Here is a 22,603-nt window from a genome sequence, read left to right on the forward strand (position 1 = left end):
TGGGTGTCTCTGGCTAGAGCAACATTTATTGCTCGTTCCCTAATTGCCTAAGGTGGTGGTGAGCTGCCTTCGTGAGCTGATGCAGTCCATTTGGTACATGTCACTGATGGTGTCACTCTGCATTGGAAGTCAATTGTCCAACCAACCAGTGGCAGATAGCAAACCATGCACTCACTCAAGTGGACAGAAACCCATGCAACCACACAAAGAGAGCCGTGGTTTCCACATTCATTTCCCAGTGAAGGAACTTGCTAGCAAGGGGGCTCTGTACTGGGTTTCTATGATTCTAAGAAACACATCCCAATGCATTTGAACCAATATCATACCCCAAGTCTAGAAATTTGTCCACAGTCTGACATTTTCTCCTGGCTTGGCTATTTCTCTTGCATATACATACACAATGGCTTCCTGCAACATACCTGTGTGGACTGGTTAAAGGCTTTGCTGTGAATTGGTCCAGACCAGATGGTGCATAGTCCCAGATGATTTCCTCTGCAGCAATGTAATAGCGTCTTTCATTTCCTACACTCGTAGGCTTTTTGGTTTTCTTTACATAGTCTACAACTTCAAATAAGGCTTGCATTCCAGCTGTAACCATAAAAATAATCATGGTTATTATCGGGAATGGTGACTGGATGCCTAAGTTAGAAGGCCAAAGGTTTGAGCTTTGTGCTGAACAGTCTTGGTAAGGGGTGGCTAAATTACCGCCTCAAAATATCAGCACATGGAGTGCTCTCATTTGAACGGAGTATCCACTGACTCTTTGGCACTTTCTGCCTTGGAGACTGTGGTGTTGGACTCAGTAATTTCTGGAATTGGGTTTAAGTTTGGGGAGACCGAAGTTCTGATTCAGAATACTGGACTAACAACCAACAGATTACTAGTGTCCAATAGGTATGGCGTCCTGAACCCATTGTAAAGATATTGGGTGCCCAGAAATGGAGATCGCACATTCTCCCCGTGTCTGCGTGGGTTTCCTCCAGGTGCTCCGGTTTCCTCCCACAGTCCAAAAATGTGCAAGTTGGTGAACTGGCCATGTTAAATTGCCCATAGTGTTAGGTGAAGGGGTAAATGTAGGGGAATGGGTCTGGGTGGGTTGTTCTTTGGAGGGTCGGTGTAGACTTGTTAGGCCGAAGGGCCTGTTTCCACACTGTATGTAATCTAATCTAAAAAAAAACTGCACTTAATGGTAGTTGTGACCCTATCGGACTAAAGGTGTATGCAAGGAAGAGAAAGTGATGACTGTAGATGCTGGAGATCAGAGCTTGAAAATGTGTTGCTGGAAAAGTGCAGCAGGTTGGGCAGCATCCAAGGAATGGGAGAATCGATATTTTGGGCATAAGCCCTTCTTCAGGAATGAAGAGGGTGTGTCGAGCAAGCTAAGATAAAAGGTAGGGAGGAGGGACTTGGGGGAGGGGCGTTGGGAATAAGATAGGTGGAAGGAGGTTAGGGTGAGGGTGATAGGCCAGAGAGGGTGTGGGGGCGGAGAGGTTGGGAAGAAGATTGCAGGTCAAGAAGGCGGTGCTGAGTCTGAGGGTTAGGACTGAGATACGGTGGGGGGAGGGGAAATGAGGAAACTGGAGAAATCTGCATTCATCCCTTGTGGTTGGAGGGTTCCTAAGCGGAAGATGAGGCGCTCTTCCTCCAGGCGTCGTGTTGCCATGGTCTGGCGATGGAGGAGGCCAAGGACCTACATGTCTTTGGCGGAGTGGGAGGGGGAGTTAAAGTGTTCAGCCATGGGGCGGTTTGGTTGGTTGGTGCGAGTGTCCCAGAGGTGTTCTCTGAAATGTTCCGCAAGTAGGCGGCCTGTCTCTCCAATGTAGAGGAGGCCACATCGGGTGCAGCGGATGCAGTAAATGATATGTGTGGAGGGGCAGGTGAATTTGTGATGGAAATGGAAGGATCCCTTGGGGCCTTGGAGGGAAGTGAGGGGGGAGGTGTGGGCGCAAGTTTTGCATTTCTTGTGGTTGCAGGGGAAGGTGCCGGGAGTGGAGGTTGGGTTGGTGGGGGGTGTGGACCTGACGAGGGAGTCGCGGAGGGAGTGGTCTTTCCGGAACATTGATAGAGATGGGGAGGGAAATATATCCTTGGTGGTGGGGTCTGTTTGGAGGTGGAGGAAATGACAAAGGATGATACAATGTATCTGGAGGTTGGTGGGATGGTAGGTGAGGACCAGTGTGGGTCTGTCCTGGTGGCGATTGGAGGGGCGGGGTTCAAGGGCGGAGGAGCGGGAAGTGGAGGAGATGTGTTGGAGAGCACCGTCAACTACGTCTGAGGGGAAATTGCGGATTTTGAAGAAGGAGGCCATCTGGGTTGTTTGGTATTGGAACTGGTCCTCCTGAGAGCAGATGCGGCGAAGGCGAAGGAATTGGGAATATGGGATGGCGTTTTTACAGGGGGAAGGGTGGGAGGAGGTGTAATCTAGGTAGCTGTGGGAGTCAGTGTAGGCAGGCTGCTTCAGTGTCTAATGGAAGTTCAACCCAAAATATAAGTAGAATAGTTAATCAACCAGCCCTGTAGAGAGTTATTCTATAGTGGGTTGGGGTTAAGGGTTAGCCTGAACATCATGTAGGGTTGTCTGGCTTGATAATTAGGAACTTGTGCAGAGATGCAGGTGACTGAAAGATCACTACCAATTCAAATTGTGATTCACACCTTGAATTGCCTTTTGTAGCTTTCTGCAAACCATTTTCTCAGATTAGGGAGACCAGAACAAAAGGGTAGAACTTTAAAATGAAAGATAAATCATTTGAAAAAAAGAGATGCTGGAAATTTACATTTCCATTGTCCCCATCGAGTTGAATAAGGATATCAAGGAGTATGAATCAAATATGGAGAAAGTCGGAATTTTACACATTCCCAGTCCTCTTCCAAGACTTTTCAAGCACAAAAAAAAGCACCACAATTAAGCATGAAAAATAAGAAGTGTCCTACCTTCTACATGGTCATTGACTTGACAACTGAGCAGCCACTTTCCTGGATTCTTGGGCACCATTACAGCTGTGACAAACGTGGCAGGAAATAGGCTGATGGTATCAACATGCTGATGCCTATCGATCAGGGACTGCCCAAGGAAATAGGCAGAGTGTATGTCCACCTCATTTCCCATTCCAAACAGATACCAGACCACTTTGTCCCCAGTGAACATAGAGAGGCCAGGGAGGTTTCCATAGACATATCCATTAATGGCTAAAAAGAAATACATAGAATGTAAAATTTAAAAAATATTTTTGATATTGATCCATCATTTATCAAACTTACACTATCTCCCACAACTCCAACCTGCCATCACTGCTCTGCCAACACAGCACCATCTCCCCTTTACTCCATCTTTTCTGCTCTCTTTGATTATCCCAATCTGTACAATATCTCCTGCCTACATCTAACCCAACCTCAGCCCAAAATATTAACAGCTTCTCTTAGTATTTACCAACTACTACTCAAGGGAGGTTCTGGAGGTCTGAACCACAAGGATTTCTCTGACGTTGTGGGGACCCTGTGTAGTTCTCCATCCGCGCCTTTACTGGAACAACTGAGGACTAATCTGTTGTAAACTATGACCATTTATGGCATATCTTCTTTAATAAATAAAAATGAAGATATTTACTGTCACAATAGTTTTTCTTTTAATTCATTCATGGGATGTAGGCATCTCGAGTCAGGCCAGCAATTTATTGCCCATCCCTAACTGTCCAGATGGCTATTAAGATTCAATTTACATTGCCATGGGTCTGGAAGCACATGTAGGCCAGATCAGGTAAAGATAGACAAACAGGAGGCTGGAAGAACACAGCTAGCCAGGCAGCATCAGGAGATGGAGAAGTGAAAGTTTCAGGTATACGAATACCCAAAACATTGACTTATTCACCTCCTGATGCTGCCTAACTTGCTGTGCTCATCCAGCCCCCTGTTTGTTGACTTTTGATTCTAGCGTCTGTAGCTTTTTTGTCTCAGACGAGGTAAGGATGGCAGTTCCTTCACTAAAGGGCATTAATGAACTAGATGTGGTTTTTCAGTAATCAACAAAGATTTCATGGTCATCATTAGACTCTTGTTTCCAGATTTTTCGGTGAATTCAAATTCCGCCATCTGCCATGAAAGGATTCAAAAACACATATTGCCAGGTTGTGACCTGGGTTACTGGATTAATAGGCTTGTGATAACACCACTAGGCCATTGCCTCCCATTTGCTTGCCCGCTCACTCCCCGAATCCCTTGATTTTGTGAGAGACCAAAAATATGTCTGCATTAGCCTTAAATATAGTCAAGGAGCAGGAACTAGGTCTGAGAGATGAGATGAGCTCAGAGATAGCATGAGGAAAGATAAGAGAGAAATGAGAGAAATAGTTCAGGGCTCAGGAAGAGGGGAGTTTAGTTGGGTGGATTTTTTTCTATAAACAAAACTATCCAGAAATGTTATAAGGCTATAAGATAAGGAGCAGAATTTAAGTTGATAGGTTTCTTAACCCCATTCTCCCGCTTTCTCCACATAACCCTTGATACCCTTGAACACAAGAACCTATCTATTTCAATCTTAAATATAATCAATGACCTGGCCTCCACAGCCTTCTGTGGCAGAGAATTCCATAAATTTACCACTCTCTAGCTGAAGAAGGTTTTCCTCATCTCCATTCTAAAAGGTCTTCCCTTTTCTCCAAGGCTGTGCCCTAGTCTCTCCTACCAATGGAAACATTTTTCCAACATCTACTCTGCCCAGGCCATTCAGTATTCTGTATGTTTCAATTAGATCCCCTCCACCCCCCACCCCATCCTTGTAAACTCCATCGAGAATTGACCCAGAGTTCTCAAACATTGTTCACATGTTAAGCTTTTCATTCTTGGAACCATTCTCCTGAACCTCTGGTTCAGGTGGGACTTGAACCTGATTCAAAGGCAGAGACACTACACTGTGCCACAAGACCCCCTTTTTTCCCTCAAACATTGTTGCAGCAACGTTATTATATACCTTTGGAGCAGGTGGGACTTGAACCTAGGTCCGCTGGCTCAGAAATAGGAATGCTACCTCTGAACCACAAGGGGGCCTTTACACTGGTAGAATGGAGGATTGTGACAGAGGCAAGAACAAAGTCTACACTAGATACAGAGTTGCATTGGTTCCTCACCTTTTAGTGCAAGTTGCTGGATTCTACAGTTCATTGTTTGGGAATGCATTAGACAGACATTGCTTGGTATTGATGTAAAATGGCCTCATTATCCACAGGAATACTACAGTGACCTTACAAGTTGCAAACCTGGTCAATCTGCACTGATGAGTGCTCAATGTAATGTAGGGTGGAAACTCCAATATTGTGAATAAATACTTTCTATGTCAGAGAGGTAGAAAGGCTGAGATGTTTTGGAGAAGCAGAGATGTGCTGACTGAAAGAGCAGATAGCCAAGTTCAATGGAGGTGAAGGCACTCATTCACAGTGACAGGAGTAGAAAAGGGGCAGGACATATGGTTGGAAGGTGAAGAAATATAGAAAATAGGAGCAGGAGTAGGCCATTCAGCCCTTCGAGCCTGCTTGGCTATTCAATATGATCATGGCTCAGCATTCAATTCATTACCCTGTTCCTGATTTTGCCGTATGCTCTTTGATCCCTTTAACCCTAAAAACGATATCTAACACCTTCATGAAAACATTCAGTGGCAAAGAATTCCACAGGCTCACCTCTCTCTGGATGAAGAAATTTTTCCTCATCTCAGTCTAAAATGGCATACCTCATATCTTTCAACAGTGAACCCTGATCCTGGTCATCAGGAACATCCTTCCTGCATTTACCCTGTGCAGTGCTGCTAGAAGTTTATCGGTTTCTATGAGAACCCAAACCTCACCCCGCCACATTCTTCTAAACTCTATAAGATTGAAAGGGACCATAGGATATAGGAGCAGAATTAGGCCATTTGACCCACTGAAATTGCTCAGCCATTCGATCATCATTGATATGTTTCTCAACCCCATTCTCTTGCCTTCTCCATGTAACACTTGATCCCCTTACTAATCAAGAACCTATCCATCTCTGTCTTAAATATATTCAATGACTTGGACTCCACATCTATCTGCAGCAATGAGTTCCACAGGTTAACTACTCTTTGATTGAAGAAATTCCTCCTCATCTCAGTTCTAAAGGGTCATCCATTTGCTCTGAGGATGTGCCCTCGCGATCTAGTCTCTCCTACTTGTGGAAACAACTTCACCTCATCCATACTATCCAGGCTTCTCAGTATTCTGTCAGTTTTAATTAGACCCATCCCCTCCAAACCCCAATCCTTCTGAGCTCCATCTAAGTACTGGCCCAGAGTTCTCAACCACTCCTCTAATTGACAACCCTTCATCCCCACGAGCATTCTTGTAAATATCCTCTCAGCCACCTCCAAGGTCGGCGCTCCCTTCCTTAGATAGAGGGACACAATATTCCAAATGCAGTCTGACCAGAGCCTTACACAGCCTCAGCAGTACAGCTCTCTTCTTGTATTCTAGCCCTCTTACAATGAATGCTAACATTGCAATTGCCTTCCTAACCGCCAACTGAATCCACATGTTAACTTTAAGAGAATCCTGAGCTAGAACTCCCAAGTCATTTTGTAATACAGATTTCCGAAGTCTTTCCCCATTAACAACATAATCTAGGCCTCTATATTCTGTCTTCTAAAGTGTATAATTACACACTTTTCCACGTTGTATTCCATCTCTATTCCTTTGCCCACTCTCCTAGCTTTCTGCAGTCTCCCTGATTCCTCAACTTCCTCCACCTATGTGTCTTCTGCAAACTTAGCAACAATATCCTCAGTTCCTTTGTCCAGATCATTAATGTTTATGATGAAAAGTTGTGGCCCCAACACGGAATCCTGTGGAAATCCACTTGTCACTGGCTCCCAACCTGAAAAAAGAGCCCTTTATTCCCACTCTCTGCATTCTGCCAGTCAGCCAACCCTCTATCCATGTCAATTCCCTGCCCCTAACACCATGGGCTCGTATTAAGCAGCCTCCTGTGCGGGTCCTTGTCAAAAGCCATCTGAAAATCCAAATAGATCACATTCACTGCCTCTCCTTAGCCTAACTTGCTTATTACCTCCTCAAAGAATTCTAACAAATTTGTGAGACATGACCTACCCAGCCTTATTTTAAAATGCATTTCCAATACTCTGCAATCTCATCCTTAATTATGGACTTTAAAATCTTATCAATAACCGATGTCAGGCTAACCAGCCTATAGTTTCCTGTCTTCTGCCTCCCTCCCTTCTTAAACAGAGATAATACATTAGTCATTTGCCAGTCCTCTGGAACCCTTCTTGACTCCAGTAAATCCTGAATGATCATCACCAATGCCTCTATAATCTCCACAGCTATCTCCTTCAGAACCCTGGAATGTAGTCCATGTGCTTCTGGTGATTTATCCTCCTTCAGGCCTTTCAGCTTCCCCAGCACCTTCTCCTTAGTGATGGCCACTGTACTCACCTCTGCCCCCGGAAGCTCTGGTTTGCTGCTGGTACCTTCCACTGTGAAAACTGTGCAAAGTACCTATTCAGTTCCTCTGCCATTTCTTTGTTCCCTTTACTACATCTCCAGCCTCATTTTCTATTGGGTCAATGTGCACTCTTGCTTCTCTCTTATCTTTTGTATACCGAATAAAATATCATGCAATCTTCCTTTATATTACTAATGACCTTACCCTCATTTTTATCTTCTCCACCCCCAACACCCTTATTGCTTTTCTAGTTAACCCCTATGGTTTTTAAAGGCTTCCAAACCTCTGTCTTCCCATTTATCTTCACAAGTTAATATAGCTCCAATGATCCAGCACATAAGGCAACGTGACTGGCATAGTGGCTCAGAGCACTGCTGGCTCACAGCGCCAGGGACCCGGGTTTGATTCTAGCCTCGGGGTGACCGTCTGTGTGGAGCTTGCACATTCTCCCCGTGTCTGCATGAGCTTCCTCCGGGTTCTCCGGTTTCCTCCCACGATCCAAGAAATGTGCAAGTCAGGTGGATTGGCCATAGTATTCGGTGCATTAGACAGAGGGAAGTGGGTCTTGGTGGATTACTCTTTGGAGGGTTGGTGTGGACTTGTTGGGCCAAATGGCCTGTTTCCACACTGTAGGGAATCTAAGCACATTTTTTCCTGTAAAAGAGAACAGTTAGCAAGGACAAGATGATGCAACAATTTGTGCAAAAAAGGACCATGGGGTTCTGTGAAGTTAAAACCATTACAATCAAATGCACAATAATGGTTTCTTACAGTGCATTTGGTTACTTTCCATGAAGTCTTCATCCTCTATATTCACATTATTTGGAGTCGTGCAATAAGTTCTGATATTGTCTTTCAGATACCAGCTGAGGTTTTCATCGACCACTGAGAACATTAAGGCAAACTCTTCATTCGCTGCCTTATTCTGATGCTTCTTGCCAGTTAGAACACCTAGAAATCAACAAGAAAGTGGAATTGATTAATCGCACTTAATTTCACAATTTATTTTTATTCATTCACATGACTAGGATATCACTGGCTGGGCCAGCATTTATTGCCTCGTCCTAATTGCCCAGAGGGCAGTTAAGAGTCAACCCCATTAGATTCCCTACAACATGGAAACAGGACATTCAGCCCAACAAATCCACATCGACCCTCTGAAGAGTAGCTCACCCACACCCATTCCCCATTCCCCATTCCCCTACCCTATATTTACCTCTGACTAGTGCACCTAACACAGTGGGCAATTTAGCATAGCCAATTCACCTGGCCTGCACATCTTTGGATTGTGGGAAGGAGCTGGAGCACCCGGAGGAAACCCACGCAGACACGGGGAGAATGTGCGAACTTTACACAGACAGTCACCCAAGGTGGGAATCCAGCGCAGGTCCCTGGTGCTGTGAGGCAGCAATGCTAACCACTGAGCCACCATGCCACCCCAAATTGTTGTGGGTCTGAAGTCACATGTAGGCCAGACCAAGTAAGGATGGCAGTTTACTTCCCTAATGGACATTAGCGAAGAAGATGGGTTTTTCCAACAATTGTCAGTGGTTTTGTAGTCATCATTAGACTTTTAATTTCAGGTTATGAACTTTTATTGAATTCAATTCTACCATCTGCTGGGGCAGGATTTGACCCCAGAATGTTACCTGGGTCTATGGATTAATAGAGCTGAAAATGTGTTGCTGGAAAAGCGCAGCAGATCAGGCAGCATCCAAAGAGCAGGAGAATCAACGTTTCGGGCATGAGCCCTTCTTCAGGAATGAGGAAAGTGTGTACCTGGGGTGTGCAGTGAGAGAGGGACTAACTGAAATCCTTACAGAGGGAGGAAGAGAGCTTCTTCAAGGAAGGCATCCTTGCAAGAGGATTCGCAGTAGGTTAAAATCTTCGAGGAGAAAATGAGGACTGCAGATGCGGGAGATATCAGAGCTGAAAATGTGTTGCTGGAAAAGCGCAGCAGGTCAGGCAGCATCCAAGGAGCAGGAGAATTGACGTTTTGGGCATGAGCCCTTCTACAGGAATGAGGAAAGTGTGTACCCGGGGTGTGCAGTGAAAGAGGGACTCACTGAAATCCTTGTAGAGGGAGGAATATAATCCAATGATAATATCACTTGGCCATTTATGGCCACCACCTCACCCCTGACCCCCCCATCCTTTGTGTGAACTATACAGTGAGTAAAATGGGAAAGGTCAATTTGAATTGTAAATTATTCATAGTTTAAGGAAACAAAAATTACATCTATTAATGACAGTCTCAGGCCATTCCTTTTCACAACCAACAGATTAATTTTGAAATTAAAAACAGGGAGAATGTTGGAGCAACACAGCAGGCCTGACAGCAACTGTTGAGACAGAAACTGAGTTAATTTTTCGGGTCCAGAGTGATGTCTTGATTTTGATGCGCAATTATTGAGGAAGCATCACCTCACCTGAAATGTTAACTCTGATCTCTTTCCATAGATGCTGCCAGATCTGCTAAGCTTTTCCGGCAATTTCTGATTTGCAGCATCTGCAAATAGATTTCTTTTGGTCACAATTAGTGACTGTTATGCAAATAAACACAATCAGCATTTTTTTAATACCCAAGAATGTCACATAAGCAGCAAATGTATGAGTGATCAGATGGAGAAGGAATAAACAGAGCATCAGATTAATACCATACTTTGCTTTGTGTAGTCTCATAAGAACTTAGCGCCTCATCTTGCGCCTGGGAACCCTCCAACCACAAGGAATGAACTCAGATTTCTCCAGTTTCCTCATTTCCCCTCCCCCCACCTTGTCTCAGTCGGTTCCCTCAACTCAGCACCACCCTCCTAACCTGCAATCTTCTTCCTGACCTCTCCGCCCCCACCCCACTCCGGCCTATCACCCTCATCTTGACCTCCTTCCACCTATCACATCTCCATCGCCCCTCCCCAAGTCCCTCCTCCCTACCTTTTATCTTAGCCTGCCTGGCACCCTCTCCTCATTCCTGATGAAGGGCTTATGCCCGAAACGTCGAATTTCCTATTCCTTGGATGCTGCCTGACCTGCTGTGCTTTAACCAGCAACACATTTTCAGCTGTGATCTCCAGCATCTGCAGACCTCATTTTTTACTCATAAGAACATAAGCAATCAGAGCGGGAGTAAACAAATCAGCCCCTCAAGCCTGCAATGCATTTCTGATCTGCCTCAGGTCTCAACATCTCTTTCTTATCAGCTCCTCACAGCCCCGAACTCCTCAATATTTCAAAAATCTGATCCCTCCTCTTTAAATATTTGCATTGATCTGGCTCTCCCGTTCTCTTAGGTAGAGAATTCCAAGCAGTCACTATCTGTTGAGAGAAGAAATTCCTTGGCATTTCAACATCCTGTTATTCTGTAATGATGTCCCCTAATTTGAGACTCCCCTACTTGTGCCAACATATTCTCAATATCTACCCTGTAGGATTCTCACGTGTTACAATAAGATCACGTCTCATTCTTCTGAATGCGATTGAATAAAAGTCTGACCTGTTGAGTTATATTGCGTCAACCTCTTCATTCTAGGAGTCAACCTAGTGAATCTCTTTCAAACTGTCTCCGGTATAGTCTTTCCTAAATACGGGCACCAAAACTGTACACACTATTCTAGGTGCAACCTCTTCAACATCCAATTGTTTCGAACAAGATTTCTCTGTTGTAAATAGAAACATTTAAGAGGCATCTTGACAGACATATGAATGGGTAGGGAACAGAGGGATACAGACCACGTAGGGGCAAAAGGTTTTTATTTTTGAAAGGCATGTGTCAGCACATGGTGGGCCAAAGGGCCCATTCCTGTTTTGTGCTCTTCTTTTTTCTTTATTATCCCTGAGTTTGTCTTCTGTGTGCTAACCAATCCTCAATCCATGCTAATACATTACTCCTAATATTGTGAGCTCATAACGGTGCAATAACCTTTCATTGCTACCTCATGAGCATCTAAATATTTACCCCTGCGTGGAAGATATCATCTCTGTCAATTCGGATGAAGTTTTCTCTCAGACTGAAATATTGGTCTCCACCTTACGCTTTTTGGCAAAGTTTGGATTTTATTGAGTTTCCGAGAGGGTTTCCTTCCATGAAGCTGCATGTTTTCCCATTTGGTCATCCCGGATTTGCCTCATTAACCACTTACCTGGATCCTGTGGTGCCCCTCTTGTCCCATGCCAGCTCAATTCTACCACTCACCATAGAATCCAGCACTGACAGGATATGGACCAACAACTCTGGTACTCTCACTATCTTTAACAGGCTCTTGTGCACCCATTAGGCATTATCTGTCTGCAGCTGTCCTGTGCACTTGGTGATGTTTTCCCAAGAGGTGGCAGATAGAAGGAAGTTGGCATCTGGCTTTGTGGACAGGTTCCTGGTGGATGTGCTGGTACAGAGAGAGATGTCATCTTCCCTCCAGGACCATCCACACCGTCAGATCCTGCCAGCCTGGCCCCAGGGTCATTGCAGCCTCAGCCATCTGGCAGAATGCCCATCAGTGAAGGAAGAAGGTCAATGACCTTCTCCACTTTTCCAAGGCATGGGCCACCACCCTCTATTTGGGGTGTGTGCAGTTGCTGCCCTGAGATTGTTGTTGGCTGACATCCAAGATGGCGTCTTGATGGAGGAAGCGGTGAGCTGGGGTCTCCAGGTACCTGCTCTGACTTCCGTGTCAGGAATTTGCAGTGTCCCGTTTCCTCGCAGAATTAGGTAGGATAAGAACCTATGTAATATCAGGATGAGGTGTAAAGTTAGTGAGGCTGCATTTGAAAATACAGGCAATTGCTCCTGATATCGTGAAAGGCCTTGCTGGACCTCTCAAACAATTCTCCCAGATTTCCCAATATCCCTCATCGTTCAGGCCCCTATGAGGTTCCGCCAATTAACTCTGCTTCACTCCACAGAAACAGCCTGATTTGCTAGTGCTTCCAGCATTTCCTGCCTTTTTACTTGTCCATCATGCAATGTCTAACACAATGTTCTGGAATTGCTAGAGGAAGCAATTCCAGTAAAGATCCCTCCTGTACAAAAGGGGACAGTGACAAACATCCAGCTTTTATATGTTAAACGTCACCTCTACTCTTCCTTCATGTCAAACTATGAGGTTCTCCAGTACAATGTGTTACCACCAGTATACGTTGTGCGTGTCTACCTCGTCATAACTGAGTCAATCATTACCTTTTTTGCAAATAATCAAAGGTCCAATAAGTCCAGCTGCAACATCCTTGGGTGCATCAATATGTGAGTGATAAATCCTTGTCAAACAGTCTATGTCACTCTCAGCTGGGCTTTGATCTTCTGTTAAATCCCACTTGTAAGTGTAGTTTGTTCCTGGGTTTACATGGTCATCTAGTTTCTCTCTGGCAGTGGAGTTGTCAGGATAAAATGCACCTGGGAAAGCAAAGGTCAGGATCAATTGTATGCTACATCACACTAATATCCTGCTCATAGTTGCAAATTGGTACCACATCGAAAGTTTCTTTATTTGTCTTTTTAAGTTTCAAGAAACTTAATTTGAAAGCCAAAGACAATAATACAGAACACTGCAAAGTTTGAAACCAGTAACCGTTGCTTTTTTAATTACTATTAGGAGTGCATATAGCTTCATGTTGAATGTTTGAGCTTGAGTGAACTAACAAGGGATTGAGAATTAGAAGAGGTGATATATCATGAAGAAGCTCTGAGAGAGCTGTGGTGTTTGAGATTACGAAATAAAGATGTCATCGTCCCCTCTCATTGGAGGGAGACAATTGGTGATGCTTTTACTCATGTGTCAGGCAAGGGGTGATGTTGAGAAGGTGGGTCCTTCATATTGACTTCAGTCAGGTTGGGAAATTAATTCTCATTGGTAGTTTTATTCTACTTCACAAGTCAGTCATCCTTGTGGTACCCCACTAGTAACTAAACTCCAGGATTTCCCATCAATCAGCACCCTTTGCCTTCATTCAGCTAGCCAATTTCTGATCCAAATCGCTAAAGCACTCTCAATACCATGTCGCCATATTTTATGTAATAGCCTACCATGAGAAACCTTATGAAAATCCTTACTGAAGTCCATATACACCATATCAACCACTTTACCTTTATCCACCTGTTTGGTCACCTTCTCAAAGAACTCAATAAGGTTAGTGAGGATTCCTGAAGAAGGGCTTATGCCCGAAATGTCGAATCTCTTGTTCCTTGGATGCTGCCTGCCCTGCTGCACTTTTCCAGCAACACATTTTCAGCTCTGATCTCCAGCATCTGCAGACCTCACTTTCTCCACGACCTATCCTTCACAAAACCGTGTTGACTATCCCAAATCAACTTAATCCTTTCTGGATGATTGTAAATCCTAACTTTTATAATCTTTTCCAGCACTTTACCTAAATCTGAAGTAAGGCTCACTGGTCTATAATTGCCAGTGTTGTCTCTACTCCCCTTCTTGAACAAAGGAAGAACATTTGCTATCCTGCAGTCTTCTGGCACTATTCCTGTAGACAGTGATAACATAAAGATCAAATCCAAAGGCTTGGCAATCTCTTCACTGGCTTCCCAGAGAATCCTCGGATAAATCCCATCCAGCCCAAGGGCTTATTTATTTTCATACTTTCCAGAATTGCTAACACCTCCTCCTTGTGAACCTCAAACCCATCTAGTCGAGTAGCCTGTATCTCAGTATTCTCCTCTACAAGATTGTCTTTTTCTGTGTTAAAACTGACAAAATGTACAGCTTTGTGGAAATTAGAAATGATGTTATAAAAGTGCACATGATGTTGTGGTACATTGTACACAGGATTGTGACAGCTTATGGGTTAACCTGTACTAGTTTTCACAAAAAGTCATCCTGATTGGAGTCACACAACATAGAAGAGGCCCTTTGGCCCATCAAGTCTGTACTGACTTATTGACGCTGATCCCAACTTCCCTCACTTGGCCCATAGCCTTGAACGTTATAACATTTCAAGTGATTGTCCAAGTATTTTTTAAAGGTTGTTAAGGTTCCCACACCAACCACCCTCCCAGGCAGTGTATTTTAGACCCCCACCACCCTCTGGGTAACAAAGACTTTCTTCACACCTCCTCTAAACCCCCTTGCCTTTCCCCTTTTAAATGATGCTGCTTTCTACTCAACCTGTCCATGTCCCTCATAATCTTATTACACCTCAATCTGAAGTCTCCCCTCAACCTTCTCTGCTTTAAAGAAAGCAATTTGAACCTTCAGTTATTCCTAGTCATTCTCTCATAGAGATACTTAGGGAAGGCAAGGCAATTCCTGGTGGAGCGACTAAATCATTTGCCGCTCCCAGTAGCGACTGATAGTCTTGTATCGCATCACTCAGTGAACAAAGAGCAAAAATATCAAACATCAGCCAGGAAAGTGGTTACCTTCGTTTTCTTTAGTGTAGGTGAAACCGTGTGCATGAAGTGTGTAAGGTCGAGAAGCAAAATTCTTCAGATGAATAATGACGACATCGCCTTGTTCAGCCTTTATCATTGGTCCTAGGAATCCCAACCATTCCGGTTTAGGAACCTCCTTGGTATAATTGCCATCTGTATACTCTATGTACACAGCTTTCTTATAGATACTCCCTATCCTGGTAGGACTTCGTTTCAGGTAGACAGATGCATGCCTGTATATTGTAAAATACAACTAGTATCAGAACACAAAGGGGAAAAAGACTTTGTAATGATACAGTGCCTCTCATTGACTCAACGTTTTCCAAAGCAGTTCACAACTAATACAGTTCATTTGAAATATCGACACTGTACAAGTTAAAGAAGTCCAATTGAGGGAGACGCTGAATAGGCCAGAGCTATTTTCCCTGAGATGATGGAGACTGAGGGATGACCTTGCAGAGGTTTATAAAAACATGAGGAGCACGGACAGGGTGAACAATCAAGGTCTTTCTTTTCAGGGTAGGGGAGTCAGAAGGATAGCTTTAAGGTGAGAGGGGAAAGGCATAAAAGGGCCAAAAGGATTACTTTTTCATGTAGAGGGTGGTATGTTTATGGAATGAGCTGCCAGAGGAAGTGGTGGAGGCTGGTACAATTGCAACATTTAAAAGACATCTGGCTAGGTATATGAATGGGAAAGGATACGAGAAATAACAGCCAAATGCTGGCAAATGAGACAAGATTAATTTAGGATATCTGGTCGGCACGGAACGAAGGATCTGTGTCCCTGCTGTACAACTCTATGACTCTAAGACAATGACTCTTAAAAAAGCATGGGTATGTGTTTTTTGATGCATTGTTCAAGAAAGAACTGCTTGTAAAGCAACCAAGAGCAGAGCATTTGCTATTTTTCTAAAGTAGCCATGGATTGTTTCAAATTTTTTATGTCTGATTAATTGTGTAATTATCATCTCAACTAAAAGAAAATCAAAATTCTTTTGCATAGTGCCATTTAAATCTGTGCTACTCACGCCTACCTGAGACTCTCCCTTTTGCATACAGCACTGGAATGCCATTCCTCTAGCATGTGGTCATGCAGACGCACACTGTCAGGCCTTTCAGACTTAATGGATGTTATAAATTGCACTTGAATTTAAAATGGATTTTGCCAGACTTGTCAAGTTGCTGCTATCATTCACATGATTTGCAATTTGGCGAACAGTTTGCACAGTGGTTTGCAGAAAGGCAGAGCTAAACAGATCACCACTGTGGAATTTCTCACCTCATATCACATGGACAGATTGTAAAACAGTGAGATAAAGATATCAGGGCCCTCAATGAAGGGGAAAAAAGCATCTAGAGATTGCACAGAAATTTGATGAAAGGAAACCATTGGCAGCCTCACCCTCAGTGAGGAGCTGTCATGTAGAGTTAGTGTTCACTCTGCGCTGAGGCTGGCTGTTGTTTGTGAGGGCGAAGCCTTAAAATAAGGGGGAGTAGATTTAAGACTGAGTCGAAGAGGAACTTCTTCACCCAAGGGACTGTGAATCTGTGGAACCCCCTGCCTGGTAAAGTAGTTGAGGCTACCTCATTGAATGTTTTCCAGGCAAAGATGGATAGATGTTTGAACAGGATTTAAGGGTGATGGTGAGTGGGCGGGTAGGTGGAGCTGAGTTCATGAAATGATCAGCCATGATCTTATTGAATGGCGGAACAGGCTCGAGGGGTCAGGTGGTCTACTCCTGTTCTTATTTCTTATGTTCAATTGTTTGTGTCCATTGACCCTTCTTCAGAAATGGACCCAAAACGTTAACTCTTTCTCTCTCCACAGATGCTGCCAGACCGGCTGAGGATCACCAGCAATTTCTGTTTTAGTTTCAGATTTCCAGCATCCACAGTTCTTTGCATTTTGTTTAGAAACTAGCTAGTCAGGTTTCGCTCTGGATTCCAACCAGCCCGTTAATAACATGAGCAGGAATTGATTACAACAGATTGCTGATAATCATAGAATCCCTACAGTGTGGAAACAGGCAATTCGCCCCAACAAGTCCATGCTGATCCCACAAACAGTATCTCACCCAGACCTATTCCCCTACCCTATTACTCTACATTTCCCCTGACTAATGCATCTAAGAGTGGGCGGCACGGTGGCACAGTGGTTAGCACTGCTGCCGCACAGCGCCTGTAGACCCGGGTTCAATTCCCGACTCAGGCGACCGACTGTGTGGAGTTTGCACGTTCTCCCCGTGTCTGCGTGGGTTTCCTCCGGGTGCTCCGGTTTCCTCCCACAGTCCAAAGATGTGCGGGTCAGGTGAATTGGCCAAGCTAAATTGCCCGTAGTGTTAGGTAAGGGGTAAATGTAGGGGTATGGGTGGGTTGCGCTTCGGCGGGTCGGTGTGGACTTGTTGGGCCGAAGGGCCTGTTTCCACACTGTAAGTCTAATCTAATCTAATCTAAACCTACACAACCCTGAACACTCTGGGCAATCTAGCCTGGCCAATTCACCTAGTCTGCACACCTTTTGGGTTGTGGGAGGAAACCAGAGCACACGGAGGAAACCCACACAGACACGGGGAGAATGTGCTCAAGGCTGAAATCGAACCAGAGACTGGCGCTGTGAGGCAGAAGTGCTAACTGTTGAGCCACCATACTGCCCACGGTGATAAGTTAACAATCCTTGGCACATAATAAAAGCAAAATACTGTAGATGCTGGAAAAGTGAAAGCACACGAAGAATGCTGGAGAAGCACAGCAGGTCTGGCTGCATCTATGTCGAGAGAAATCGAGTTATCATTTCGAGCCCGCAATCACTTCTTCTTTTCCTATTCTCTCAGGGTAAAATAATTGAACTAAATTTGCACAGGAGAATTAGGCTGTTTTCTGTTGGGAGGCCTGTTCAGCAGTTAGAGGGTTAGTCATACACAACTCCTGTTAACCCAGACAAAGCTCATTTGTAAAAATGTGGATCCTGCTAGCATTGACGGACATTAGAGGAGCAATGGCTGTTTAACTAAATTTAAATAAATAAATATCCCAACTGAAATCTCTTTGAAACATAGGCATAAAATATAAGCTCCTGGGATTTATTGTTCAGTGACACTTAGCCATTGAGAGTCCAGAAAACCTATCATCTAAGCCACCCTATTAGTATCACTCAGTACATTTTAACAATATATCATGTTGTTCTTGTCTGTCAGGTATTGGACCCTCCTGATGCCTCAAATATATGTAAATATAGTTTTGTACAAGTAACAAATGCCTTGGGTTTGTTTGCTGGATAGAACCAAACTCTATTGTTTGTTTCTTCAAACGTTATTGTGCAGAACCACATTGCTTTAGTTACTATTTATTTGTATATAACGATATAAAACCATAAGACCATAAGACATAGGAGTGGAAGTAAGGCCATTCGGCCCATCGAGTCCACTCCGCCATTCAATTATGGCTGATGGGCATTTCAACTCCACTTACCCGCATTCTCCCCGTAACCCTTAATTCTTTGAGACAACAAGAATCTATCAATCTCTGCCTTGAAGACATTTAGCGTCCCGGCCTCCACTGCACTCCGTGGCAATGAATTCCACAGGCCCACCACTCTCTGGCTGAAGAAATGTCTCCACATTTCTGTTCTGAATTGACCCCCTCTATTTCTAAGGCTGTGTCCACGGGTCCTAGTCTCCTCGCCTAATGGAAACAATTTCTTAGCGTCCACCCTTTCCAAGCCATGTATTATCTTGTACGTCTCTATTAAGTCTCCCCTTAATCTCCTAAGCTCCAATGAATATAATCCCAGGATCCTCAGCCGTTCCTCATATGTTAGACCTGCCATTCCAGGGATCATCCGTGCGAATCTCCGCTGGACACGTTCCAGTGCCAGTATGTCCTTCCTGAGGTGTGGGGACCAAAACTGGACACAGTACTCCAAATGGGGCCTAACCAGAGCTTTATAAAGTCTCAGTAGCACATTTCTACTTTTATATTCCAACCCTCTTGAGATAAGAGACAACATTGCATTCGCTTTCTTGATCACGGACTCAACCTGCATGTTTACCTTTAGAGAATCCTCGACTAGCACTCTCAGATCCCTTTGTATTTTGGCTTTACTAATTTTCTCACCATTTAGAAAGTAGTCTATGCTTTTATTCTTTTTGCCAAAGTGCAAGACCTCGCATTTGCTCACGTTAAATTCCATCAGCCATTTCCTGGACCACTCTCCCAACCTGTCTAGATCCTTCTGTACCTCCCCACTTCCTCAGTACTACCTGCCTGTCCACCTAACTTCGTATCATCTGCAAACTTCGCTAGAATGCCCCCAGTCCCCTCATCCAAATCATTAATATATAATTCGAATAGCTGTGGCCCCAACACTGAACCCTGCGGGACACCGCTCGTCACTGGCTGCCATTCTGAAAAAGAACCTTTTATCCCAACTCTCTGCCTTCTGTTAGACAGCCAATCCTCAATCCATCCCAGCAGCTCACCTTGAACACCATGGGCCCTCACCTTGCTCATATATTTATGAGTAAAGTACATTTTTGGAATTAAAAACAAATTGATCGTGGTACAGTGGTAATGTCCGTCCACATGGACCAAGAGGCCCATGTGGAAATCCCACCTGCTCCACTGTTGTGTAATAAGGTCTCTGAACAGGTTGATTAGAAAAATAGTATATGATTTTTAAAGTTATCCTTGCACTGGCATTAATTCTCAGCACTAAGAGGATTAGACACATGGCTAAATTCAGTAGTCCCTCAAAGAGCAGCCCAGGTGTAACTAAGGCCCTTTTGTATCAAAAGCATCCAGTCACAAACAACCACTATCACTGCTGACTATTACTGACCGCCGAACCAAATGTCTAACCTGTAAACCAAATGAAACACTTCAAACAAGCAAACAGTGGAAAGCAGATACCACAATCCCAGGAACAGAGCTCCTCAATTATTGCTGATGAGGGAAGTGGTGAGTGGAACATGCAGAGGCAGGGCTGTGCTACTTTAAACACATAAAGGGCCCTGAGGTCCCATCTCTAAGAACATAAGTGATAGGAGTTCAGGTAGGATTTAACCCTTCGTGCTTGCTTGGCCATTCAGTACGATAATGGCTGGTCTTCCACTTTCCTGACTTATCTCGTGATTCCCTTGATAACTAAAAATCTGTCTTGAATATACTGAAAGATGTCACATCCAATTGCCCCAGGATGGAAAATTCCAAATGATTCCAGTTCCCTCGAGTGAAGAGATCTTTATCTCAGTTTGAAGTGAACAATTTCTTTGACCTGTGACTGTGGCTGTCCAAACCCAGGAAACAGTCTCTCAACATAACCCGTCAAAGCCTCTAAAGTTTTCATGTTTCAATAAGTTCACCCTGACTACTGACTTTAAATAAGGGAATCTGAAGTCTTTATACACACGTGCGTATATAAAACATATTTGCCCAGCTTTATCAAATGTAAAGTTGTTAGCCCACCTTCCGCATTTAAATGCTGACCAGCCTCCACCACCTTTGACCTTTATAAATCAGATCCACGCTACTTCTAATTAACTTGACGTTCATATATACTCACTCATCATTGTTGATGGTTAGACCAGCAATTACATTTTTGCCACTTGGAGCATAATTCCAATTGATTTCCCTAATTCCAAAATAATACTCCCGGGTTAAAGCCCTGGAAAGAGCACTGAAATGTAACAATAAGAAGCAAACGGTTGCCACTGTCTTCATCTTGCTTGAACTGCCACAGGATTCTTCACTTGAGGGAGAGACAAACAAGGAGCATGGTTTGAATTCTCCGGAGTTCCCACATTTATAAGCTGGCTTGAGGAATCCTCTGCAGCACTTGATTTACCTGGCCAATGAGATAGGAGAGAATTGCAAAATAACATTGGTTTTGTAATTTAGATAAGCAACCACTGTTCCTCCAACCCACAATCATTCTGGTGAATTCCAAGGTTTCACTAATGATTTTCTGTTCCAGGTCAACAGTCAGTCACAAGTGTTCTTCATGACTGCGGAGCTGTCTCCCACTGGCAAACAAAGTACAATCTCTTGTACAACATTTAATTTGTGTACCTTCTCAGGACAATCAAGAACAGGGAGAAACCATTCTTTGTGGCTGGTTAGAACCTCAACTTGAGTACAAATCAATCTGTACTCCCTCTCTCTTCTGAATGTTCCTATTGTCCTAGCGTCTGGAGGCAGTCATGTCTGGTTGTTCCAAATATCAGTTACACCTTCTGTGAATCAAGTACTATTGGTTATATCTCCCCAAAGGCAGGGAACATTATATCCTGTTGTTCCTGAATCCTCCAACACAGAACGTAGTTTTCCCATACCTGCCTTGTAACAATTGGAATTCTAATGTATTCAAATGGAATAAGGGAAATAGATAGAATAGTAGGCAGACATAAATATTCTTATAGTAGTGGCACTTGATACATATGATGTGGAGGAGGCAATGATGGACTAGGGTGGACAAAGTTAAAAATCCACTAGGTAAAAACAATGACTGTAGATGCTGGAAACCAGATTCTGTGCTGAAAGAGCACAGCAGTTCAGGCAGCATCCGAGGAGCAGTAAAATCGACGTTTCGGCCAAAAGCCCTTCATCAGGAATAAAGGCAGAGAGCCTGAAGCGTGGAGAGATAAGCTAGAGGAGGGTGGGGGTGGGGAGAAAGTAGCATAGAGTACAATAGGTGAGTGAGGGAGGGGATGAAGGTGATAGGTCAGGGAGGAAGATGGAGTGGATAGTCCAACAAGTTTATTTGGAAGCTTTAGCTTTTGGAGCACTGCTCCTTCATCAGGTAATGGTGGAGTATAAGACCATAAGACTCAGAATTTATCGGAAAAGATTACACTCTCATAAAACTGAAGTGGTATACTGAACAAATCTGGATTGTTAAGTCTTTTATCTTTCAGACACATTTTTTACATACATTTTGCACCAGAGAGGCTATTTTTTTCAAATCTTTTGAAGGACTTTGAGCAACTCTTTGGCAGAAAAGTTTTTCTGAGAGGACAGGTAGAGAGCACAATGCCGCATATGGGGAGAGGGGTGAATCAAACTCTTTTAATCTCTGAAATAACTGCACAGAGACCGGTATCCCGTCACCAAATCACCCTTTATTTACCTGTGCACAGTACCCTGAACTGAGGCGATCCTCAATCTACTGATTATATTTTGCTCATCTATATTTTTCTTTGTTTGAGATGCAGTTGACCCACAGGGGCCCGGTCCAAACACAAAAAGGTGAAAAACACATGCAAAAAGAAAGTGTAAACATTAAATACCTTAGTGCATGGGCTCAGCCCTGCCACAAAATCATCATAGTCTTTGCTCAAAAAACAAAAAGAGTAACACACAGGGCTGCGACCAGCCAGTGAAATAGAAAAAAAACAGCAGTTCCCTAATGAGAATTGAGATATAATAGTATGCACTGGCTGTGTAGCCAGCCAGCTCAGAGATCAGTTCTCAATGAAAGAGTAACAGTAACATTGGTTGTAGCTCAACCTAATCAGTGTTAGTCCCCTTAAAAGAGGAGATTCTCAATCTCCTGTACATATATCTTTTTCTTTTTTTTTGTTTACCCCTCCAGTACAGCCTAACAGCGGTCGTGCTGATATTTTTCTCCAGTTTATTTTTTTTTCTTTTTTTCTTTTTTTATGCTGTGTGATCAAACAGTGAAGGGGAGGGAATCTCCTGTTAATTTTTTTTGTTTGTTTGTTTTTCTCTTTTCCTTTTATATAATTAACCCCCCCCCCCCCC

At 43.8% G+C, this 22,603-nt stretch overlaps 1 protein-coding gene across 1 annotated transcript in view; it reads right to left on the reverse strand.

Moving 5' to 3' along the window:
* Window positions 1–20,563, reverse strand: part of cp (ceruloplasmin) — a 60,799-nt gene extending 40,236 nt beyond the window's left edge. The window contains exons 1-6 of the mRNA XM_060834377.1: window positions 20,406–20,563; window positions 14,834–15,078; window positions 12,644–12,856; window positions 8,242–8,421; window positions 2,935–3,189; window positions 420–588 (exon numbers count right to left, since the gene is read on the reverse strand). Of these exons, the coding sequence (XP_060690360.1) occupies window positions 420–588; window positions 2,935–3,189; window positions 8,242–8,421; window positions 12,644–12,856; window positions 14,834–15,078; window positions 20,406–20,563 (1,220 nt within the window). The remainder of the gene's footprint in view (window positions 1–419; window positions 589–2,934; window positions 3,190–8,241; window positions 8,422–12,643; window positions 12,857–14,833; window positions 15,079–20,405) is intronic.
* Window positions 20,564–22,603: the final 2,040 nt, after the last annotated feature.

Source organism: Hemiscyllium ocellatum, chromosome 13, assembly GCF_020745735.1.
Source record: "Hemiscyllium ocellatum isolate sHemOce1 chromosome 13, sHemOce1.pat.X.cur, whole genome shotgun sequence".
NCBI classification, from domain to species: domain Eukaryota; kingdom Metazoa; phylum Chordata; class Chondrichthyes; order Orectolobiformes; family Hemiscylliidae; genus Hemiscyllium; species Hemiscyllium ocellatum.